Source organism: Melanotaenia boesemani, chromosome 22, assembly GCF_017639745.1.
Source record: "Melanotaenia boesemani isolate fMelBoe1 chromosome 22, fMelBoe1.pri, whole genome shotgun sequence".
Lineage (NCBI taxonomy): Eukaryota > Metazoa > Chordata > Actinopteri > Atheriniformes > Melanotaeniidae > Melanotaenia > Melanotaenia boesemani.
In genome coordinates this window covers 6088152-6114790 of record NC_055703.1, presented here as the reverse complement: position 1 = coordinate 6114790, position 26639 = coordinate 6088152, and the positions used below count along the sequence as shown (strand labels likewise).

Sequence of the window (26639 nt, the reverse complement as noted above, 5' to 3'; positions counted from 1 at the left end):
ACCACCCACACAGTCACAATGCAAAAGTTGTCGGCGTTCCTCAAAAATCGGCTCTGAAATATTGGACAAGTTCAATATTCCCGATTGTTGGCTACGACTCGTTTCGGAGCAGATTACTGGGACAAATCGGCTTGTAACACACCACAGGCCAAATGATGATTGGACAAGAAAATCACATGATGATCCGATGTTTGCCGTTTGAGATCGGGAGGAGGCAAAATCGGGACAAAAACAGCCCAAAAATCGTTATGTGTGCAAAGCCTGGTACATACATAACAATTTTTGGGCTGTTTTTGTGAGGTTTCGAACCGATAAAAAATCTCACCAGATTAAAAAAAATCGTCATGTGTGTACCAGGCTTTAGAGTTTCAGTTTTAATCATATCATGATTAAATTTATATTAGCGTACAAAAATTATGAAGATGGATGGAAACCACTGAAAATATTACTTTTCTGTGTTTAAAGATATAAAATGTCTCCTAATGTCTCCTTTATTATCAAATTCTTGTTAAATCTATCTAACAATAGCACCCCTTCACCTATACCTTCTGGTAGATATGATCATTTCATCAACCTTAATCTTATTTCATTTGTGTCCATAAGATGATTTGATCCATGTCATTGACCCATAATGGTTCCTAAACTTTGCAATGAATACATCAGCGCTTTGTACAGTGTTGATATAAATATGCATGGGGTCACTGGATGTCAGGAAACAGTTGGACACAGCTTCTCATGATTGATGGGATTATCAGTGCTCTGTAAACTTTAAATGTTATTTCTGGCCTGCAGTTCCTCTCCCATTTTCCAAGAGACACTGACTGCACTTAGTTAGAACCCCTGCATGAATGCATGAATGAATGTTTTATCTAAAACATTTCTGCTTCAGCTTTATGGTTAAATTGTCACTCAACCTTATGAGTTAAGAAACTCCCTGTTGCAGTAACAAACCAATAAATTGTGCAAAATTGGACAGAAGTCTCAATAAAGTTTTAACAAAGCATTACAATCATGCTCAAAGGCTCTGACTGTGAGTGTTTGGCAGGTTTTTCTATTTGGTGGTGATCCACAAACATCACTGCAGGTATCACAAAGTAATTTTCTGTGCAATAAAAAAAAATTGCTTTAAGAATGTGAGAAAAAGCAGACTTCTCAGAGGAAAAACAAAACAAGCCGTAGAAGAATGGAGTCAGTGATGGAAAAGAAAGAGCGAGAAAGGAGAATCATGCAAGTTAGAATATACTGTTTAATAGGATATGAGACTAGACTGTGGTGCCTGGAAACCCTGTTGGCTTCATTCTTAGCATAGTCCAGGTTTACGCTGAAGCCCCTGGCAGGCATGCAGATCAAGCAGACAGGCCAAGGTCAAAGCACAGTGAAAACTTCAAAAGAGGAAAAACATTAGCAACTTTTGATTAATGTTTTCTTGCAAGCACAGCACCTACATTTGGAAAAATAATTCAGCGCCTCTCATTTATAGCAAATTTTCTCCTGGATCTGTAATACTGAATATACTCAGGTCTTCATCAGACAGAGAGCTCGACCACAGCAACATGTGAGACTTGAGCTGTGCTGTAATATTGCCTGCAGTGATGTTCTGGCTACACACAACCCCAGCTGCAACCCAACACCTTCCTGAAAAGGTCATTTGAAACTCTGTGAAATCAGCGTCTGTAGAGAGAAAAGGGGACAGATGATGGATTGAAGGGAGGATGCAAACTTCCTGGTCAGGAAGTTAGAGGAGCACCATCGAATACAGATTAGAGTTCAGCAGAAACCGGGGAATTTCTGGAGATGTGAAAGGGGAATGGATACTCACGCTACTCGTGGACACTGGCCCCAGGTACAGCGCTGATAATCTGGTTTGATGTACGTCTCCACCCCGTCCTCCATCACACAACTTACTGTGCGTGTCACCACATAAGCACACCAGTTCCTATACGATACACAAATGCAGAAAAGGAAACGTCAAATGAATAACTGTGATGGGCTACGGCACCCAGTACACCCAGTCTGGTTCTATTCTTTGTTTCCACACAAAAAAAGGAAAACAAAAAATAATCAAAAATCTGGTTACTTGTTGATTGTGAGGCTCCACAATGTTTTAAGATCAATATCTCAAGACCTAACCTCAATTATTATTCTCTACAACACTCAAGAGAAATGGGAGCAAATGTCAGATCAGTTCAGGATAACTCCACGGTCTCAACAAAGGGTGCCATTGTGTTGCGCTTCCAACTATATTAACCAACCCCCACAGACACACTCACACAGGAAAAGACATCATTGTAGTTTACAGCATATATTTGTAAAAATGCTACCACTGCTTACATCCATAGCACAAATATAGAAAGCATGTCACATTTTATTAGAAGTTTGTAGAGACAACAGAAACTTAGCTGCTCATATCTGAAAGAGTCACTTTTGCTCTGGAAATATTCTGTATTTTTGTGGCTGTAAGGTCAGCGGGATATAAAAAATATACTCCCTGTATCATCACTGTGTGCAAAAATTAATACTGTATTGGGGATCTATCAAAATTTATGTGCATAAAAAGCACTAAAGTCCCTCTGTGATGCCTCCTGTAGTAATTCCTTGTTGCAGCAGATATTAACAACAGCTGGCAATGCATGAAGGAACAGAAGGATTGAAGGAAAGCGTGAGGTGGCACTAGCTTGCGAAGAAACCCTTTTAACCTACTGCTTCAACTGCAAAGCTGAATTCACCAGAGTGAATTAAACAGCTTTGATACTGATCACAATAAACAGCAACAACTGTAAAGGGAACCAAAATTGCCACAGATGATGTCACAACCTGATCCTGCTAGCACAGTCACTCTGGGGTTCTGAGGCACAGACAGATCTGGGTCACATATACCAAATCAAAATTGGGCCACATACGGCATGCCATTGTATAAACAGAGCCATCATTACCAGACCTTGCCCACATCCGGTTAACATACCACTGCCATGCCAGTTGTTGGACAGAAGTGCCGGAGTGATGCCAGATCTGGCCCAGACCTGTCTGCTACCTGGGTAGTCTTCCTCCTGTAGTACCTCTTATTCGGATCCTGAATGTCTGGGTAAGTCAACCCAGGTAACAGAGAGATATAAGCGGTATGTTAATCCCGCTTCTTCATACAGGCCTCTGTTAGTTACATGAGCATGAGATTAAAAAGCAATATTCTCTGCTGATAGCATTTATGCCTCAGGCACCTCTCTGCGGTGTTGTGTTGTGTGCGGTGTTGTTCCCGCACTTGTTTTGTTTAAAGTCTTTTTTTCAATGCTGATTTTTTACACATCTAGAAAACAATGAGCAACATTAGCATGAAAGCAGTTATTCTGGCTTTGGCTGTCTAGCAAGTGTGAGTCATTGTCCAATATTTTCACATGAATCTTTACTTTTCACAAAATTTCTTGGGCTAATGTTTTGATTTTTAAACTCTTACATGCTTCACTAGCGCTAATTTTGCCAATAAATCTGCTGTTGTGCAAGTAGCTACTGTGCAATGCTATAGCTAAAGTAACAGGGTGCTTCACTGCAAAGAACCTTTTAACAGCACTAAATCCATTGCTGACAAATTTAACTTAAAGAGTTTCAGGTTTTTTACCCTAACTATATTCAACACAAAATAACACCAATAAAATAATGTCTGCCAAAAATGTGCTAAAACAACAAAAATCTGCCCCTGAACGTTCTTTTAAGCTCAAACTCAAGGCGATAGTTTTACAACACCCACAATCCCACTTTGTGCCACAGTCCACAGGCTGCTTAGTGTGTCCTCATCCCCCTGCCCTCCCATGACCCTCAGATGCCTCTCATGATAGCGACTGCAGAAACGTTAAAACACAGATGCCCTTCAGTCGCTTTCTATCATCGTTTTTAATGTTATCCAGAATCCCTGTCCAGTGCTATTTCTCTGGTGGTTATTATGGCCAATTAGTGTCACTCAGATTCATCCGAGCAGGGCTATGAAGGCTTTACAGATAAATTCATACAAGGGAGTTCCTTCATGTTGGAAAGTCAGTCAGCATCTTACTTCTGTCTTCACGTCTGTCAGTGTGTCTCTTTCGTTCTTTCTGCTATCCTTTCAGTTTATATCCGCCTATGAATACATTTTTTAAGGTTATACTTATGTGTAGTTTTCTTCTAAGCTCACACCTGTTTCTTTCCTTGTTTAACTTTATCATCTGCTTCTCATTTCTTAAAGTTTTTTTTTCTCCACCCTCGCCCTCTTCTTTTCTCTTCTCCTAGACCACCACTCTCTCCTTCATACCAGAGCTTGCTTCACTGACACAAAGAGGTTATCATGTTTTGATCCTCCCAGCCCCTCATGGCCTCCTCCTCATGACCTGTTGCTACTGAACGTGGGAAAGTGAACAAGACTAATTAGTTATCAGCTTGTACGTTTTACTTTTTTTTAAAAGTGGATTTAAGCTCACAATAATGTTTATATGGTGAGATTATGGATGTTTTGATGATGTTGTGAAAACACAATAACAAATACAAATTTTATTAAGCATGTGATAAAATATATTGACCAATTCCCATGGTGGGGTGTAAAACCATTTATAACTATTGTTTTTAAATGGTTTTACACAATTTAACTATTTGAACTGACAAAAAAAGTAATTATAAGAAACTTCTTCTGTTTTTTTTTTTGTTTTTTTTTTTAAATTCAAATTTAATTTCCACAAGTGCAGAGGAAATGGTTTTCATTGGCTTCTCTGTCCAACTTTGCTGCATTCAGAAAGTTTTAACAAATCTATAATGTAATGGTGAAAAGGCAGGCGAGCAACAAAGAGGAGGAAAAACTTTTAATATGCATGTAACATAGATATGGAAGATTCTACAATAATCAGCAGGTTAACTGGTCATAGGTGAGGGTGCCAGGTTTTGGTATAAAAGGAGCCTCCATCATTGTCTTAGTCTTTCCAAGAATGAGTTGTGAATGCAAAATTTTCAGCAAAATTTAATCAGGGAGTTACTGACGCATTAAATTTGTGTCTGAATGTAGGTCTTTAAAAATCTACAAAGCAGAATATAGTATAATTTTAAGGCCGTCTGAGGAAACCTCAGTTTGTAAAGACCAAAGTTGATAGTTAACGTTGAGTATGTGTGACCTCATAGTCATTCCACCGCCATGTTTCAGCTTTGGTCCAGAAATAATTTTCTGGGAGTTAATCTTAGAATGACAGAAAAACAAAGGGCCTGTGGTAGGATGAGTCAGTGTTCCACCTCCACTGAGCTCCACAATCCCAGAGCTGGGCTCCTACACCTTAAATAAATTATTCCATTCAAACTGGCAGTAGCACCGCGGATCATTTTCACATGCACAACCTGTGTGGCTCTCTAATAAACACCAAGATGCTCAACAAATCAGAACGCAACATCATCCTCTGCTGGCCCCGCCTTGATTAAAACGCAGCATCTACAGAGTCAGTCACGCCACAGTGTTATTGTTTGAATAAGTGCAAGGTGCATGATGTGTTCAGGGACTAATCTACGGGAGTTTGAAATGGCGTTCAAGTGTAAGGATTGGTTCGAAAACAATAGATCCACCAGTGAAAAGTCCATGCAGTCAAAATAGTGTTTAAATAGAATAATGGTCTTATTTGATTAAAAATGTTAGCCATTACTTTGGACAGATTATTTAATGTTTTAATTATTAATTGGCTCCTATTAGTTAGCCATGTTAGATTGCTCTGTGTGTGTTTTTTCTGTTAATCCAGTCTTTTTTTTTTCCGTTGAGAATAAAGCTATCACTGTAGTTATTTGCAATTATTTGCGTCATTACGTCTACTGCAAAGTAACACTGAATTTTAAGGCTCCCCCACCTATCAAATCCCACCTTAACCACTGAACGTTGGGTCTGTGCTTTGCCCAAAGACCTCCGAGTTGCCCCAAAGTTGGGTCCTACATAGCAAAGCTGACACTTTTCAGCCTATTATTAGCTAAAGATGCTAAATTCATGACTTACAGTATGTGTGAAGGTATCACTGACACAGGGGTGAATACTGTAACTTTGGACATACGTGCGCTTCCATCAAGGCAACATCTCTTTGTGGTAGTCAAGTGGTAATTTCAGCAGGAAAATATCAGACAATATCAACATCAAAACATCGTTTTGAATTACTTCCAACAGTGTGGCTTCATAGACACTGAATGTGCGTGCTTAAGTGGCCTGCCTGCAGTCCAGATGTCTTCTAGTGAAAATATATGGCACATTATGAGGAGGAGTATCAGGAACAGCAACCACAGACTGTCGAGCAGCTTAAATCTTAAATTCAGCAAGAAAGAACAGAGATTTCTGTAAAACTGAAACAACTGATATCCTCAGTTCCCAAAAGTGTAGCTAAAATAAAGGCTGATGTAACACACTAGTAAACAAGCTTCTATTTGAGTGGCTGGCTACATATTCTAGATTTGTTTATATTTTCTAAATACAGCAAAGTTGGTCATTAAAAAGCACAGAAGTACTGATTGCAGATCAAGATCTTGTACTGAAACTCTACCTTATATAAACGCAGCTCATTTGGTACATTGACATTATATTTCCCCTTTTTTATATGTATATTTAAAAAGAGTCCAAGTTTTGAGGGGATTTAACTCAACTTGGAGTCAGAACCAGATGCAGCATAAGTAAATATCTTTTACTTGAAATCATCAAGTGTTTCACTGGATTTGTGGTTCGTCACACTGATCCAGCATTACATTCTGGTTTGCTATTCTGTGGTTTGGTACGCAGCATTTAATGTTTTTATCAGAACACTGATTATTTAGAGGGAAATTCTGCCATCAGCGCTCTTCCAGAGTTCTGCAGTTCATTAAAGTTTGCATTAATGCATATTGGGTTTTTGGGTTATCTTGTTCTGGTCTTGGTTTATTATACAGTGTATTTTGGACGCCACATGTTTTACAAACAGCAATCTAACATCACCATCAGGAGCTGAACCAACACAGAGGGGAGAGGGAACATATCACTCAGACAGCTGGTATAAATCAGAAATAGTTCAGGCGCTTCCCCCCATGTGGTTCAGCTGTGTTGTTTTTGTCACCGTGATTCAGTGGGCGGCTCTGCCAATCTGTTATCTGACTTGCAACGTCACAAACAGCAGATAAAGTATAAAATTGGCAACTTGCACACCCCATCTATGCTGATGGAGAACAGGCGATGTTCTTATATAAATAAACCATCTCTAATTTTTTCACCTCTGAGCAGACACAGATGTGCATACACAGATGAACAAATGTACATAACTGGCTTCATTTTTGGCAGCTTCCAAACACATACCGCACATGTCAAACTTCCAGCAGGTTTTATTTTCCATCTTTTCATCAAGTGATTATATGAGAGAGGTCTCTGTTAGAAGATGATTAAGTGTGAGGGTAAAACTAAAGTGCGTGTGGGCATGGGGTGTTGGGTAACTCAGCTGGATGGGCAGGTACCCAATGTGTAAAGGCTTTAAGGCCTGGGTGTAAGCCCAGAACTGTGACTGCTGCAGTTCACCTCAAATCTCTCTAGCAACTTTCCTGTCACTTCAGGAAAGTTTTTACACAAAGGCAACTATAATTTAGAAAATGTGTAAAAAAAAAAAGAAAACACACGTGCTGCTCCTAAAAAAAAAACAAAACAAAAAAATATCTGTTTCCTGTGTTGCTGTATATCAGAGCCTCAGGAAAACACTGCAGATACACAGACCAGTTCCTGAACACCGTGAATGTTCACAACTACAAAATGTATTGACAGACTCTATCTGATAGCTGTAGATAAGAGAAGAAATGGACCTTGGGCACAATACTTTCATCACAAGCATTGTCCCTAAAACTTTGAATTTACACCCATGTTCGCTAGCAGCACAGACTTCTTGCTTTGCTAGTTAACATTGTTAAAATTCACACTTTATGTGAAATCCTCAATGTGCAGGCTGAATATGTGCAATGTTTCCAAACCAAAACCAAAACAGTCTTTCCATATTAATCTGAAACAAATGGTATCCCCAGTAACCAAATGTGTAACTAAAATGAAAGCTGATGTAACACACCGGTAAGCAAGCCTCTATTCCAACTTTTTTTCCGAGTGGCTAGCTACATATTCTAGATTTGTTTATGGTTTCTAAATACAACAAAGTTAGTCAGTGAGAAGTACTGATTGCAGATGTACTGAAACTCTTGCTGTCAATGGACCAGCTGTAGCTGATTGTGCTGAAAAGCAGGCAGTCATAAATATATCCTTATGTGTTGCCTCCACTGCCCCTTGTGGGTAGCAGAGGAGACCACAGGTTTCTTGCCACCATTGAGTACGACAACTGCTTCTTACAAAAGCTCTTTTCACATACCAGTTATGTCTTACTGGCAACACTAGCTGCATTTCCATTACAGTATTTCGCAAAATAAAAGTGATATTTCTATAAAGTGCAATTGCGATTGGCTGGTGTTTCCATTGAATAGTGTTTAGCGCATTAGCTTTTATTCTCGTAAATTCTCGTCCCGCGAGACTCCACTTTGAGGAGGATAGAGATTTCTAAATCTTTGTAAAACTCTGCATTTCGCCGTTGTTTGCTATCAAGGATAATGATTATGTTTTTTTCTGTAAAAAGATCTCCGTATCCTCCTGCGTCTGCTTAGACTGAGCCATCTCTATTTGAAATGAACTGGTCACGTGACCCGCTACGTCACATTCAGTGAAGCGTAAATGCAGGAAAAGTGTTTCCATTACACTTTTGCAATATACTTCTATATTGACACGTCCGAAAAACCACCTCATGAGAGCGTAAAAACTTTTTAGCGATATCTGAGAGTTTTTTTCGAAATGTAGGTGTTTCCATTACTGTTTTTTATTGCGATATTTACCTTTTGTGCAATCCTAGGGGTAATGGAAACGCACCTACAGTCCCAGCACAAAAGACATTTGCAAAAATGCATAAAGTCCACAGACAGCCTTGTCATCAGTTGTTCCTAAGTCTAAAATACTTACAAAAACACTTTTCAGGGTATTTGACATTGTGATTGACCTGTAAGGATGGCCTTAATTTCCTATTTTTTAAAAATCTTTGTAAATAAATCATTAGCTTAAATTTCTCGCTGCCAGACCACAAGGCAAAACTTTTAACAGCCTGACATATCCATTTATGAAGGATCTGAAGGATTTACAGATTTATTTTAAATTAAAAATAGATTACTGATGTTAAAAGCTTATCCAAATTTTCTTTTGAAAAGTGACAAGATCTCTAACATATCAGAATGTTACAGCTTTTGTTGGGTGGTGTACTGGTTTATATAAAAAAAAAAGAGTTTTTTTTTATGATATGAATTTGTCTTATACCACAAATACCTGTTTAAACACCTTAAACAGCATTTGGAACATGGCGCAGCAAGAAACCGTTTGAGAGAGAACCTTTTTCACTGCTGGACTACTAAAAATTAATGCAGAAAGGCTGCTGTGTTATCAGAGCTGGTGAATGGTAAAAATGGATGGAAAAAGTTCTGAAAGTGCAGCTGTAGCAGATGATGAAGTTGAACATGATGGCAAAGAAGAAACTTTGCTGAAAAAGGAGCTGTATCTGTGGTCTGGAGATATTTTGGTTTTAACAAGTCATATGTGGACCAAACAACAAGTTACTGCAACAGCTGTTGAGCTAAAGTTGTTGCCAGTGGCATAAACAGGAGCAATATGCTGCACAAGTTACACTGCAAACCTGCTTTGGAGTACAAAGAATTTATAAATCTGATCAGCACTCTCCACATCCGCTAGCAAAACGATGGACATAGATCCCAGATATTGCTGACAGTGAACAATATCTACTTATTTATTTGTACAATGTACAAACAGTGACATAGTTTATTCTTAGCTAATGTGCTACAGTTATTCTTCTCTTAATCAATGAAAAATGGGAATAACATCCAGTCAAACACAGATAAAAAATAATTCTGCCAAATACCGTAAAACTGGTGTAGTTCTGAAAAATACCACGATACATGCTGCCCAGCACTAGTGAAAGCCATTACAAAAATTCGGTTTACTCAATGTCACATGACATAAATTTAAACCAGATTTGACCCAAAGCATAACAATCGTCTTTTTCCCTCCCTTTCCTCACACATGACTACAACTATTAATACTCTGATGCACACACTGGAAACAAAAATAGAAATATATAAAACTGAGATCTAATGACCTTTAAGCTCATAAGCTTACAAGGTGCAAAAAGACACATTTAGAGGTATGTCTGTGTGTACTTTACAAATTCATGTGCAGCTCTGAAGAAAAAGGTTGTGTTTCCGCTACTAAAAGCCTCCCTGTTTTCATTTGTTGTTAAATTTGTGTGTGTTTTTAGAGCTTCGTAATATGTCTGGAAATAACTCTAAGAAACCCAAGCAGTCAAGATGTGGCCATAAAACCAAAACAATGATCTTAACGGCTATAAAATGCCCAGTGGTGCTGAGTGAGACAACAAAGTCAGACAGTTATTGTTTAAGACTTTGTCACAAAGCAACTCTACTGGTGCATAACACATATGGTCCACCCATAATGTGACAATATTGACTTAAGTGGATTCCACATATATCTATGTGAAGATAGTCCAAAATTCCCAATTTCTCACTGGAAAATTTTCACTGCAAGTAACATATTTCATATGTATCTTGTCATCTGATCCAGAAAATTACTTTATAACCAACATTAAGGCAAAAGAAATGCAAAACCTGTGTTAAAAGCTTCTGCTGGTGAATGCTGAAATTTCCATGAAACAAGATCAGAAAGAAGGCCACACACACTTAATACACAAGCCACTTCATCCACCTCCTTCAGCAGAAACATGCAAGCTGTGTCTTGAATACATCTATAGGAGGCGCCTAGAGAAACATCCATTGGAAACCTTTATTTTTATTTACAGAGCCATAAACTCAGCATGAGTGGAACTCTTGCACCTGTCTGGGCATTGCTTTATTCCCCAGTAAATTTAAACTCTTATAAAACAGCAGACAGACAACTTCACAGCCAAGCAGGAAATCATCTCTACACACACATGCCAGGCTCATTTCACTCAAAGCATCTCTGCGTGAGCCCCAGAGAGAAGAATTGTGAGTAAAACTGGAATATGCCAAGACAAAAGTGATGGAAAGAGTACGAGGGAGGAAGAGGAAATCAAAGAAAGAAAAAAGGGGGCTGAGGTTTAATACTTTAACAAAGAAATCACTTGGCGGCATCTATTGTTAAGGGATCTTTCATTTAGCTTCAAGGAAAGTTTTGGACAGCGACCTGAATGAGTGGATGGAAAGGGGCGTGTCCTAGCATTTGAACTGTGACCCCCAGGTCAATGACCCCCAAGAACGCTCTTGTAAAGACATACCCCGGTACGCACACCCAACGGTACACATATTGTTACAAACAGCTGTAATGCACTTGAGTGCACTCACTTGCTTGAGTGATCACACTCCAACAGACAAACATGCAAACACACACACTTTTCCCTTTGGACTTCTTCTCACATCAAGGGACAGCGTGACTGTGTAAACCTCTCACTGATTTGTTTAGCCTGACGGTCAAGAAGATACACAGAGAATGTCCATGATACAGCCGTTAGCTTTAGTATTGTTAGATACGTCACACTTCTCAGACCTGCAGGGGTTTTTTGTGCCTTCCTTTTAGCCATTTATGGAGGCATTTGTGTTTGAACCATAAGTCTGTGCAAAGCCTCAAAATCCCAGCTGCCCTAAATAGTGCAGCTCATTAGCTTTAGACTTTACTGGCTCTTCTGAAGTACAATTGTCTTGTCATGCTATTAAATTTATTCTGTGCTTTGAGAGGGGTTTCATAGTTCAGTCAGTTCAGTCAGTAGTTCAGTTCTGGTGTGGGATGTGAAAATGTTCGAGTCTCTTCAGTGTTCTATTAGTTTATTGACAAAACAAAGCTTTTCAGTGCAATGCATGCCGGAAACTATGATAATTGGGTTACAATGGCCAAGTCTGGAAAGCATCCCTTTTCCCACTGCATTACCATATGTAAGGAGATTCTTTTCTGACCTAATTAAGAGGATGTAAAAAATCACACACAGTTAAAGTGAGTTTGGATGTGGTCCATGGATTAGCGGCGAAGAGGACGATCCTGTTACAGTCCAATTCCTTGACTACATAGTGGTGCAATTTGCTGTAGTCAAACTGTATGCAACTATATGGTTTTTCCCACTTATATGGCAGTAAACCGGGGTGAATAAATAGCTATGTAACTGTTAGAATTGCCTCTTTTAGGTTAAAATATTCAGAAAAGACTAAAAGTCTACAGCCTTGCACATATACAGTGCATATGTTCACATTTCCTCAAAGAATGATCCATGACCCATTAATCTGAGTCAGGTGTGTTGCAGCAGGGAAACATCTAAAACCTGCAGGACAGTAGCCCTCGAGGAACAGAGTTGGTGATCCTTAGTTTACTTCGAACGCACGTACACTCTCAGAACATAAAATACCTAATTTAAGGTTTAGGAGTGCAAAGGTTGGTCACTGGGGATGTAACCTCGAAGGTACTGCTGTTGTACCCTCAACAGTACTTTCTGTATTTCTACCCTTACAGTTAGTACCTTATAGAGACTCTTGTACCCTAATTTAAAAGTAGAAAATGCTACCTATGCCACAGAGCGGTCTTTGAGGTGGAAAACTTTCCCCTCCTGATTCTCCTGAGCTACACATGAACTAGGTGGTCCTGAACCGTACCAGTCTGAGCCGTTAGCGCTGTTAGCTGCCTGTCAGCAGCTCCAGCAGCTCTGGAAAGCTGTGGAGACTCGCGGCAGGTTGTGGCAGCTGCAGGAAGTGCTGCTGGAAGTTGCTGCTGCTACGATTTGAACTGCTGTCTGTCGCCAGATGAGGATCAGCAGGTAAAGAATAAAGTCCGGTGTTACTTTTACACCCCTCAAAAGCACAAATCCGCCCCATTGCAGGAATATTTCATCAGAAACTCTGTGAAAGAATAAAATTCTAAAACTAGCAAATCTACACCATTTCACCATTCATATGCGTTGGTGGAGGTGGTTTTCTATGTCTGCAAGACGAGGACCTGCCTGTCTGGAGGGAGGGGATTATGAGGTTTTTAAAATTTTGTCGTGATGTAGAGAAGCACCAAGTATGGCTCCACATCACAAAAAACAAAACCTAATTTTATCCCTGTAGGGGACAGCTTTTAAATAAAATTTAAAAAATACTAATTTTATCAACAGTACATGGGGTTTTCATCATAATATTTAAGTAAGAATGTGTTGTTTAAGGCTCAAAAACACATTTTTGAGTGCACTACCCCTTTAATGCAAAACAATGCGTTCTACTAAGCTACTGTCCTGTGTTGTTCAAAGGAACCCAAATGTAGGCGTAGACGCTACAAAGAGTGCCAGTGAGCTTCAGAGGATCTGACAGAGAAACCAGAGTATATAAAGTGATAAGGGCCATTATATGAGTGGAGATGTGTGAGTTAGCAATCAGGAACAGGTGGTGAGTGGCAGAGAGGGTCAGGAGGAAAAGGTGGAAACAGGAAAACATGGAAAAGTCCAAATGAAACACAGATTCTTACCCAAAAGGTAAATCTGAATAAAAAACACAACCAAAACCAAAGACCATGACACATACTTCCAAACCTCAGAAAACTATAAATAGAAATAAAAGAACATAAACAACCACAGTAAGCTTGTTCTAAATAACAAATAAATATGTCCACACCTCTGTATATGATTTTTTTTTCTAAATGAGGCCATTTTCTCAAGAAGGTTGTGGACCAGAAATGTTCAAAATGCAAAATAAGAAAAAAAACAAGGAAAATACAACAATGTTGCTTCTGTAGAGAAATAAACCATCCAGTTGGGTCATCAGACATGAATAAAAATTACTTTTTACATATATACCTATTATTTCTCTAAATTATGCCATTAGTGTAAAAATTGATCTGACATTGATGACATTTCACCCTCAGTGGGACGTAGATGTCTGTGGTGACTTTCAATATCAACTCTGTGGAGGTCCTGGAGGAAAAATGCATCACACATGTTGAGATTTCGGTCTGGATGAACTGGCTGATGTTACCAGCTGCAGATACAGGTCCAGTCCTGTCACAGCTGTCGTTTGTTATTCAACATTAGGATTAGTTCTTTTAATATATATTTTTGTTTAGCTTAGAATTGAAATGAAAGAGCCATTAATTGTTTAATTACATGTATAAATCCTGAAAGTATCTTATCTTCAGAAGCAAATGTACTGGTCTTCTAACCGGCCCGGATGATTCATGCAGTTTTAGATGCACTGAGAGGAACAGAGGACAGTAAACCCCCTGAAATTCTGCTGGTGCCACTGGGCTTTATTAACTTGCTCAAGGGCAATTTTAATAGAAGCTAAATTACTTACGGTGGCTGCTTTCCTGTGCCCAGATTGCCAAATTGTATTGGCTTCTCAAAACTAATTCCTGTCTGTGAGTTGCTGCTCCAGCTTTTCCCACAGTTCCTTTAAACACAGTGAACTTGGTGCCACTGGGCATGTAAGCCTCTGTTTGCAGAAAGGAACAGATAAAAAACACATACACATTTTAACAGCTGCACCACAAGCTACCTTATTAATAATAAATCAATTTCTCTTTGATTTATCACTTTCTAGTAGTCCTTTATTACATAGCAGTTGTAGTTTATGCACATATCCCATAAGCAGCTAGTAGCTGTTTGATTCCTGACCTCCCACATTGTTTGTTGCATATTAATGCAGGTTCTGGTTAGTACTTTCTGCTATTGCAAAGTAATCATAACGCGAGCATAAAACCTTGTGTGTGATGAAGTAGCAACGCTGAATCTTGCTCATTGTCTCGGCTAACTGAGCCTTTGCTGTGTGCATTTCCATCTTTACAGCTCCTGCTACATACGGGGTTTTTACACATGTTCCAGTACAACATCAAAATTCATATTCTAGTTTTTTTATATGTTATGCAGAACTGGCTTTTATATTCTGACTGTGTGTTTTGTTATACTTTCAAATATTTGTCAAAAACTTGTAGCTTCAGGTGCTGCAGCTCATACAAATCAGTTAACACCCAACCATTGATCAGCATTTTATTCAGGCTGCATAACAAAGAAAAATACAGAATAGAAAAATAAATCTCTATTCAAACAGTATATAACTAAGCATAGTCAACTATTCTGATACCTTCCCAATATATGAATTTCCCTCTATATTTTAATCTCTTTATACACAACATTATAAAGCTAATATGAAAAAAATCAGTGTTTACATTTTTAAGGCTTCTTCTGAGCCTTGTTTATTTGCTGTTTCTGTGGAATTTACTGTAAAAGCAACTATGAAGAGTTCAGAAACACTAAGCTCTCTCTGATCCCTCCTCTTCTGACGGCTTCAACCATGAAAATCCACGGATTGTTTATAAATGATGGACACAGCCTTCAGATCTGAAAAGTGAAGCCAAAGTAAAAGTGCTTTTAACCTGCAATCTCCTTAATGTCCAGCAGAAGGTGATGCTTCTGGTTCCAAAACCATTTTGGATTGTCTATGAGAAAATACTTCACCTCTAAGTAGATTTATAACCTAATTTCCTGATTAATTCGTGGTCTAACTTGTTAAGTTTAGGGCTTCTATTCTTTTATGAAACTTTGATCCCATTTATGATATAATAGAAAGTAAACCTGCTTCATGCTGGACTGACTTGTGACTGAGATGTTGCAGCATATGGTAAATGGTTTGCACATGCATTGTCCTTTTAACATTAGCAAAGTGTGCAAAGCGCTGTACCATGTTTTTGTCATTCTCACACAACTGCCAATGGGAGCAATATGGGGTTCTGTGCCTTATCCAAAGACACCTCAACACATGGAAAGGTCACAGGCTGAACTGCTAGCCTTCTGTTTAGTGGCTTGTATGGTGTCTTTAGGATCTTATTAACAAAAAATAAGAGCGTCACTAAACACTGTAATTAAGAATTAAGAATGGCAGATGAACCAAGAGGTGACATAAAAGATGGTTTTTCCATCTGATCACAGGTGTTCGATCAGTTCAGTTTTAAACAATCAGATTTTTATCTTTGTGAAAATAGAATAATGAAATTAAACAAAAATATTTTTATTCCACTTATCTACATCTGAAAAATACTAAAAAGATTAATTTCCATATTTTTCCAGCGTCAAAATTGTCCTCAAATCAAGTGACTTTTTTAAAAATACAAGTTATGAGCTGCAATGGCTCCCTATGACTAATGAGAACTCAGATTCATGTGTTGCACTAGAACAGTGGTTCCCAACCTGGGCTCCTCCTTTATGTATTCTGTTAGTCAGTTCTGTTAGCTAACCAGTTCCCTTCGTATATACTCTTGGTTTTCAGCTACCATGACTTCACTTGCTCTTTCAAGAAGGGCTCTTCAACGAAAATGTGTTGGGAACCTAAGATGTGCCACTCCAATGACTGAATAGAAGTTATCTGTATTCCATCATGGGTCCTGAATGGAGCACTTAAAGGCTAATTCAAATACAGCAAGTGTAGGGGAGATAAGTATGATAAATAGTTAGGCAAATAATCCTGTTTGGTTGTAGCTTCTTGCTGACTACCACTGTCTGTCTATCACTCTGTAAATGAGCCAAAAAAAAAGGTCATCTGTCCACCTGCATCTATCCCTAAACACACTGCCTTCTCAACCCTTCGCTGCTGCTTATTGGCTGATGTGCAGGTCTGAAATGTTGGCAGGAGATGTGTCGGACAGCTCTTGGTCCTCCTGATCCCCCATAAGACCTCCACTGGATGTCTTCAGTTCATTCAACAACCTTTACCACTTTTGGAATACTTCACACATCTGTCAAAACATCAATTGAGTTCAAACAGATGTCAGAGGGGCAAATCAAATTGCCACGGGCCAGCGCATTCTTCTCTCTGATGCGTCATTTTGAGTGTGCATGTGTGTGTGTGTCGCGGGCCAGTCATGCTGGCTCCTTCAGAGCCTTGGTTTCAGCAGGGGGAAGGCATTTAAGAACCCAGGCTCCCTCTCGGTCCCATCAGCCTGCCTTTTCTCTTGTGGCGCTCCTCCCTACCTTTTGTTGCTCTTTCATCCCCTCTTGTCACGCTTGCTTGCTCTTCCACCGGATAGTCTGTTTCTTTTACAGTTTCCTCTTGTCCAGAACATTTTCTGTCTTAACCCTCTCAATATTTTTCTTATCTTCTATTCATTTTAAACACAGTTTGCATCAATTCAATTTCTTCCCTCTTAACTATGTCTGCCCCCCACTCTCTTTCATCCGCAGTAGCTAACGGTTCATCTTCATCATACATCCCCACAGCAACTACACCCCATCGCTCAGGTGGCCACAACAGCAGCAAATTGTTCCATAAAGTGGAGAGAAACCTGATAGATGATCATACTCCAGGAGCTTTACTCCCAGAAGCTCGGCATGCTTTACACACACATGCGTGCACACAAAGTGCAAACACATGCAGGAATTCAAGCAGACGCGTACCACATGGAAGAGATCTGTCATTCATTCAGTCTGACGTTTTGTTGTGACCTCTTTTATCCACACACTTGTACACCATCTACATTAACAGTTTCTTGCAAAAGTACGCTCATTTATTGATTTGGAGGCACACAAACACGACATACATGGACTGATCTACACCCATGGAGCTTTCACACAAGGATCCCCTCAGGCAGAAAACCGATGGAGCTGTAACAGCACAATAAAAACATGCACAGGTTGGCTTTACAAGTGGCTATTCATGAGCTTTCACTAAGATCTAAATAAAGGTCAGTATGGTAGTAGCTGAAACACTGATGCAAGGTCTCTTGGGGTGTGTCTGTTAGAGGAAAGATTTTACACTGGGTTGGGCATCCTTCTGAGCACTCAAGCAAAAAGTTGAAGATAAACCTGAGAGGAAAAATTACACTTACTGATCAGTATCACTCTTAAGGATTAAAGGTGTCTAACATTAACAATCTCTGCAACTTGTTGCTCCCCACACAGGATAATCCCCCTCCTTGTCTATAATCCTGCTGGGCAGGAAAATAAATTCCCCTCCAACAAGACTGACACCAGGGACCTCCTAAGAGATTTTAGACCCCCTGAAAACTTTACACTTGAGGCTCCGAAACAGTAAATATTTGTAATCCCTTAAAGCCTTGTTCAGCTGCAGGCCCCCTTGAATCATCACATCATCATCCATCCACCCACCCGTCACCCCCCCTTCACAGACCCTGTTGAGTAATAGACCTAATCTCCAATAAGATATTTCCTGTGAAAATGAGAACTCAGCCCATGTGTACTTCCAGAGGTCCTTTCAGTTTAACTTGTGCTGAAAATATGCACTAAGAGAAAAGGCATTAACATATTAACATGGCTATGAATGACATGAAATGTTGGGTTTATTTCTCTCTCTCTCTCTTTTTTTTTTAATTACGTAGTAATTATTATTTTATCTTATTTATTCAACCATAAATTTATCAGGCAAAACATTGAGAACAAATTCTTATCTAAAATGTTGACCTGACAAGTGCCAGAAAACATTTGTGGAACAGGGAAGGATGGTGAGAACAATAAATAAATAAATAAATAAATAAAAAAAAGAGAAGTTAAAAATTATAGATCAAAAGTTTGTGAAAACATTTTTAAAATAAATTCATCAATTAATCAGTCCACGCGTAAATGACGTCATATTTAGTTGGAAACGACGTACTACCCCACAGTACTTGAACTTTGCTTTGGGAGCACCAAATACAACCACAATGGAGTTGGTGACCTTCATCTTTCACTCATTTTTAAAGGTAACCATTTTTAAATCAATGTATTGTATGGCTGCTCTCTTCATTCTGTCATTCTACGGACCAACCCAACCAGAGCGAGCCACAGGCTGATAACGTATACGCACGTGCACAGAAATTCCCCTCGAGCTTACCTGTGTCTGCTCGCGGCTCTCTGACCTGTCTGAACACTGGACTCCGCATACCCAAGACCCGAACAGCCGCGAGTTAACACGAAGGCGAGCAAATACAGAAAAGGCTCCATCATGAAGTCCAGCGTCAGGGTGTAAAAAAAGCGGCTGTCATTCAGGTCCGAAGTTTATCCAAGTTGTAAAATTCACTCAGGTCTTTTTTTCAGCTTCAGATGAAGGTGTTATACCGTTACTTCACATCATGAGAAAGTCCTACCGAGTCCAGTGATGAACATTTCAGACGGAAAAATGCGATGGTGCTGAGGACTGAGCGCTGCTGAGTTACGAGAAGAAAGTTTCCAGTCAGACCTCCAACAGCTTGTGCCAGCTCGAGGTCTCTCTCTCTCTCTCTCTCTCTCTCTCTCTCTCTCTCTCTCTCTCGTCTTGCGCCCCGTTTTCTTTCCTGCTTCCCCCCCGTTGCAATCATCCTGAAACTCATAGCACAGATTATATATATATATATAAATATATATATATATATATATATATATATATATATATATATATATATATATATATATATATATATATATATAATAATAGATTTCTTTAAAATTCTGCTTTTTAGAATATTTTTCTCCAGGGATGACTTTTTAAAATTACATTTCTTTAATCTAGTGGGTAGGGGTTGTCCTGTAGCCCGAGGGTTGCCGGGTCGATCCTCGGCCTGTTGAGCTCATGTCGAGGTGTCCCTGAGCAAGAAACCGAACCCCAAATTGCCGTGGTTGAGCCCCTTGCATAGCAGCTTCCGCCATCAGTGTGTGTGAATGGGTGAATGTGATGTATATTGTAAAGCGCTTTGGGTAAAAGTGCTATATAAATGCAGACCATTTACTTTTATTATGTATAAAGTTTTTATAGCCACCATTTTTATATCAACAGATGTCCCTGGATTTTCTTCAAACTCATTTGATTGAATAATAATAATAATAATAATAATAACAAACACAAATGAATGATTTAAATAAAAATAATTTTTAAACTATTTTAATCATGGTTGTGTGCCAAACTTGAAAAACACTAAATTCTACTTAAGGTCCATTTATGCTCCCTTACATACGTAAATAAAAAAAAAGTCATTCGTCATTGTTCTCATATTCCTATGCATCTTTTGTGTTACCATGGTTGTTAAGTCAATTACTCCAATAGTGGGCAGTGCTGAGTACATAGTTCACTCCCGCGAGCCGACATCAGTTTCAGACGTTTGGCAGCAGTAATGCATTCCTACAAAGTTGTTTTCAACCGCCCAACATGCCCTAAACACTCGCATAGCCTGTTATCACAAGCTCGCACAATTTCTACAGTTGTTGTGCGTGTCTTCATTCTTCTTCTGCTTTATTTCTTCTTCCTCTTCTTCTTCTCTGGTTTGTTTCATTTGCTGGTCACACGTCAGCTATTCTGCTCAGCACTGCCCCCGCGATTTCTGGTGGTATTGCTCTATTTTCTGTGTCAAGCGACATGGCTAAGCTCTCTGAAAAATGATCAAATTATATTATGCTATATATTTGGCTGATTTTAAAGTATCAACTCCAGAGTATTAGTACACCCATCCCTGCTGAGTTCACTGTTACGATTCAACATCAGTTTCATACAGCGGTTGGTGGCGGTAATGCATCACTATAAAGTTGTTTCCAACCGCCCAACACACCCTAAACACTCACATAGCCTTTCTTTAAAAGCTTGTGCAATCACTACAGTTTTAATTTTTTTCCCTGATTTTCTTCTTCTCTGGTTTTTTTTCTTTTGGTGGTTGGATGTCAGCTATTATGCTCAGCACTGCCCCCACGATTCCTGGCCGTCTTGCTCTGTGAAAACGAACCAAATTACATGCATAACTGATGTCTTTCCCTCTGAGTTTCCATCTTCTGCATCTTCTTTCACAGCAGGAGAGATTTAAAAACAGACAGTACCTGACTATACAACTGGCATCAAATCCAGTATTTAATTTAAAAGCATATATTTACACTGGTTTAAACAACTCAATCTTCCACACAATGAATTTTGAATATCAACTGGATTCTTTATAGAGGTGACTTCTTTGACTTCTAGTCTGTGCTGGTTAATAAAAAAAAAACATAAAAAAATAGACCAGCCACATTATTTTACTACAGTAGATTGCAGGCTTATTCTGGGAAACTATGGTGACACATATGCTTACTGGCCAAGTTATTAGGTACACCTGTTCAGATGTGTGCTTACACAACTATCTAATCAACCGATCACCTGGCAGCAATTCAATGCATTTAGTCTTGTAGGTGTGGTCAGAGGTCAGAGGAGAATGGGCAGACTGGCTGAAGATGATAGAAAGGCAACAGGAAGTCAAAAAAGCACTGGTTCCACCCAAGATATGCAAAATAGCATCTCTGAACAAACAACATGTCCAACCTTGAAGCAGATGGGCTACAGCAGCAGAAGACCACACAAAGTGCCACTCCTGGTGGAATTTGGTGGAAACAACATGCCTGATGGAAACTGATTGGATGCACAAGATGTGGCCTCTAAAGTAGCTTTCTTAGTTTCAACTGAGGATATATGTTTATAATATTGTTGTATCACAGATTTTGATTAACCCTGTTATGACCCCGTCTAGGGGAAAGAAGGGCGCAACAAACGGGTGGATTAAAAGATTTATTGTTGTGAATGGAAACGGAAATGCAACAGGTGGCACCCTCAAACCAGTGTTGGGGTTAGCGGAACTGCTGGAAGAAACTAAACCCAAACAATTAGAACAAAAGGAAGTCATCCAAGCAAAACAAAAGAAACAACAGGGACTTAAACTGGCATCTTATTTACAGTTCATGGTTTCTCTAAACAAAATGCAGCAGTTCCAATAAACTAAAAACGGGTAATCTGAACCCGATACAATTTATCCTATCCTAGCCCAACACATGCTAACCTTAACTAATAATACAAAATACCCAAACAATTAGAACGAAGAGAAACTTAAAGAGCAGCCACAAGGGCTGAGCACAATCTAATTCCAACCACTCGTGTAGCTCTAGGCACTAACCACAGAGCACACAGTCAGGATTAACCCTGCCGAAATCACACATTAAACTACACAAGATTTTTCCACCACTATACCACAGAGGGCATACACACAGACACTAAGCCACCATTAAACCACCGAGCTGGGGGGGGCAAACAGCTTCTCCCCCTGAAATGATCACAACTGTTGTCCTTTATTTCCGGGTGGCGGGCAGGGTGCAGCGTGATTGGTCGGGGCTTGACCAATCCGAGGGGAGGAGAAAGAGGTGTGTCGGGTTCAGCCACTCAGACACTTGGATCAGGAGCTGGGGTTTGCGTACCAGAGGAGCCACAGGTGAACATCTGTGATAGGAAAACCAACGGGTTATGGTCTGTGTAAACGGTTATTGGGGCCGCTGCTGGGTTGAGGTACACTTCAAAATGTTGTAAGGCTAACAACAAGGCGAGGGTTTCTTTCTCAATGGTTGAATAGTTTGCTTGGTGTTTATTGAATTTACAAGAGAAATAACACACAGGGTGGTCAATCCTTTGCTCATCCTCCTGCAGAAGAGCAGCACCAGCTCCCACTACGCTCGCATCTACCTCTAATTTAAAGGGTTTGCTGAGATCCGGGGCAGTGAGAACTGGAGCATGGCATAATAAGGCTTTAGCTGCCTCAAAGGACTTCTGACACTCATCAGTCCATGTGTACCGGCGTTTTGGGCTGATGAGGTCAGTGAGAGGGCAAACCACATCAGAAAAGTTTTTGCAGAAATTCTGATAGTACCCGACTAGACCAAGAAAGCGACGGAGCTCACGCCGGGTGCAGGAAATTCGTGGACGGCAGTCACTTTCAAATCAAGGGGGCGGACTTGTCCTCTACCTATTTCACGACCTAAATAGGTTACGGTGGCTTGTGCAAACTCACATTTCGTCAAGCTAAGGGTTAACGAAGCCTTTGCTGGGCAATCGAGTACTTCACGAAGAGCCTGTGACAACCTGTGTGTCAGCTCGTATTCATCCGCCAGTAAGGCGGCTGAAGAGACAGATACAACTTTTTACTTATTTAAGTACAAAACAATGCTCTCAGGCAGACATTTCTTAAAATTCTTCTAACAATACTAGTTCCCTTAGAGAACCAAAATCCCCAGCTTGTGAAGCAGTACACCACTTATCAAACAGATTGCTTTTTTCTCGGGCAAACCCAACATATGTTTGACCAGCAGAATATCTCTGCTGGTGGAATTTCTGTCAATACGCCTCAGGGTCCAACTCATAAGCCTTCAGAACGGTGGATTTTACTGTTTATTAGTCCAAACTATCCTTTAATGGCAAAGCTGCTACTTCCTGAGCTTTTCCAGTGAGCCCACACTGCAACAGCAAGGGCCAAGCGTCACATGGCCACTTTAGCGCACCAGCGATGCGTTTAAACGCTGCAAAGTATGAATCTACCTCTGTATCCCTGAAACTGGGCACCAAAGAGATACATTTAGTCACATCAAAGATGGTCGAATCTGCAGGAACAGTTGCTGAAGCAGCAACCGGCGGGGGCGGTGCCTGGGCCTCCAGCTCCAGCCCGCGCAACCCGCGCAGCCTTGTCAGCCTCGATTTCCATTTTCCTCAATTCAAACTCCATTTCTGCCAGGCGAGCCTGAGCCTTTTCTTGGGCCTCCAGCTCTAGTCGAGCCAAGTGCACTTTCAGCTGAGCCCCATCATGGGCTTCCGGGCTGACCGGGGACGGCGGGTCATACCGGGGAACAGTGACGGGTGTCCTCACCCGTCTCTCAGTCCCTGTTCCTTCCTCAGCCGTTTCCGTGCTGGGAGTTTGGGGGAGAGGTTTATCCTCTGAAATGTTTCCACCACCTTGTCGAAGATTTGACACCAAGAATTAAGACAGTTCTGAAGGTGAGTCACAGTCAATCTTTCAGCTCTGTTCAGTCTGCTCTGTGTCCGTTTTGATCTGTGTGACAGATTCCAATTGGAGAAGTGGATGAAACACACACACATGCACACATGGCGTGCTGCAGCAACTCCTTATCTGCTGGATAAGGGAAGCTGTTAGCAAGGTGTGATTGATGCCGCTGTACTTGCAGAGCCAAGAGAGTTTGACTTCATGCCGTGATTTGTGCCGCACTTCATTCCCCCCTTTTCTTTTTCCTGTCATTATCTGTGTCCAATGTTAGGATACAGTACATGCCAGAAAGTTAAAAATAGACAGCTGCAGGCTAAGCACTTCTCAAGTGTGTGACACAATACAGAAATTCAGCTGAAATTCATATTAACAGTACAGTGTGTCGAAACACATTCACAAACATTTATTGAGCTTTTTGGAATTGTGTGAGTCAAAATTAAACAAAGATAAGTTCAATTTTTTGGATATTTTTCATTTAGAAATACGGTTTCATTTCCCTTAGCAATTTTTATGAGAATCTTTAGAAAGGGCTTCTTTTTTTCACGAGTTCTTTTGTTCTGTGATTTATTGTAACCTTTTTACTCACTGGAAGCTGTGCATCTCCTCCACAGAGGAATGCCGAGCTCAGCAATCCTCCCATCGGCCCACTAATAAGATCAGCTCTCCCAGCTGCTCTATGACAGACTCTGCAACTCCCCACTGAGAGCAGAACAAGGCATGCTGAGATGAAACCATAACAGAAGTGTACAGCCACTGTTAGCACCGGCATGATGTTAAACATGGTTACTTGGTATTTAATTTCAGCACTTATGGTACCCCAGAACATGAATCAAATGAAACATGTGTTTCTCTAATGCACACTACCCGCATGAAGAGGTCAAACTGTGCAAAGTGGTTGGTATAGTCATCTTTGTTTTCATGTAGCTCATCAATATGACTCTATTTGACAGTTAAAGGAGTCAAAGCATCAGACACAGATACTTAGCTGTAGAAATAGATCCCCAACACTAAGACCCCTGAACTTTTTACATGAAGACTTTGCCAAACAAAAGTTTCACAATATTAAATCAGACTTGAGGTTGGCGACCTATGTTTGCTTATGGAAGGCTTATGCTCATCAACAGCAGCTGCACTTTTCAAATGACGTGTGGCCGGTGTTGGATACTAACCAGACTGCTGCAAAAGTGATAACACTGAGAATAAATAAGGGGCCTTGCAAGCCATGTGATACATGAAACAAAGCAGAAATAAGAAGAATCTGTGCTATAATGGGGGTAAACTAAAAAAAAAGAGGTGACATTTACCAAGACAAATGGCCTTTGCCTTCTGTGTTGACTGTAAATCTATAAAAGCAATTAATCTGAATAGTTAAAGATAGACGGAGTCACAGTATGTTAAATTTCAACCAAATTTCCAAATGAGTTCTTTCACTGAATCCAAACCCCTCTAAGATTAATTTATACCATTTCCAGAAAAAGATACGAAAACTGGGTGTCACCAAATTATCTAATAAACTTATGCAACTTCTGATGAGTGTAAGGTTCAATTATCAGGGCGACTGCTGATCTAGTGTGTGTAAATTCTCTTTAAAATAGTAAAACAGGACAGCCTCGTGGTCATTTGCAAAATCCCTGAGTCACTAATTAGTTTAAAGGTCACATCATTCATGTACAGTGAGGTTTCCAAGACAAATTTAGATATTCAGTGCAGACAGATGTGTCCACACTTTAAAGGGTACTATTACTGTGCCTGTGCACTAAAAAGAAGATCATCCATGTTCTTGTCTTTAACGGTAAATAATGCTTGTAATGTTACCACACAGCCTCTCCTTAAAACCATACAAGAGTTGAATCTATTTTTGTTTCCCTGGCACAACCAGTGCATTTGCAGTGTATACAGTCCATGTGGACTCAAAGTTTGAGTCGCACACAGACACCACATCGGGGTTCATGTGCTTCCATACTTACCCTTTCCATTCTTAAGGCAGATTTATGGTCGCACGGCATCTGCGTCTGCGTAACCACCATAGGCTCGGCGTAGCTCCGCAGAGGCTCGACTTGCACCTCTTCCAGACCTGACGTTCACCCCTGCTAACCGGATTTATGCTTGTGGTACTCCCTTGTGATTGGTCAGTTTGGGATCACGTGTTGCTGGATATCTGGATCTTCTCGCTGAATTTGTGCAGTAACCACCGTTTTTAAAAACAATAACCAGTGGATCAAGTTTATGAGAGGCTGATCAAATTATTTCTTCATTATCTTCCGCAAGCTAATAAAGACAATGAACCATGCTGGATGTCATTGTTGTTTTAAAACAGAAAATACCTATCGAACTGAACTCCGACCTGGTGAGTTTACCGGCCGATACCACCCCTGCTGCCACCTTCAGATAGGAGGAGAAACTGCAACACAACGCCAAAACAACGTGCACCCCCTACACTCGAGTGCGAAAGCAAACTCACCAGCATCAGCTACGCCTTGGCTGAACACACGCAGACACCACACGAGCATAAATCCATCTTTAGTGCACAAAGTTCAAGATGGAGCGCTGAACACCTCTCACCATCTAAAGCAGGGATCTCCAACTTAAGCTGTTGTCCTGCAGGTTTTAGTAGAACACACCACACTTAAATGAAATGTTCTGCACAAGCCTCTTAATGACCTGTTGACTTGTGTCACGAGTGTTGCAGCCAGAAAACCTCCAAAACCTGCAGGACAGTAGCTCAAGAGGATCAAAGCTGGAGATCCTTGATCTAAAGTCTTCATGTTGTCTTTTGCAAAAGGAAATTACCCATAGACCAAGGTTGTTAAACCACCTA

The 26639-nt window shown here is 40.2% G+C and overlaps 1 protein-coding gene across 1 annotated transcript in view; it reads right to left on the bottom strand.

Moving 5' to 3' along the window:
* Positions 1–19268, bottom strand: part of emilin1a (elastin microfibril interfacer 1a) — a 38485-nt gene extending 19217 nt beyond the window's left edge. Inside the window, exons 1-2 of the mRNA XM_041975798.1 lie at positions 18907–19268; positions 1820–1936 (exon numbers count right to left, since the gene is read on the bottom strand). Of these exons, the coding sequence (XP_041831732.1) occupies positions 1820–1936; positions 18907–19019 (230 nt within the window). The 5' untranslated portion in view covers positions 19020–19268. The remainder of the gene's footprint in view (positions 1–1819; positions 1937–18906) is intronic.
* Positions 19269–26639: the final 7371 nt, after the last annotated feature.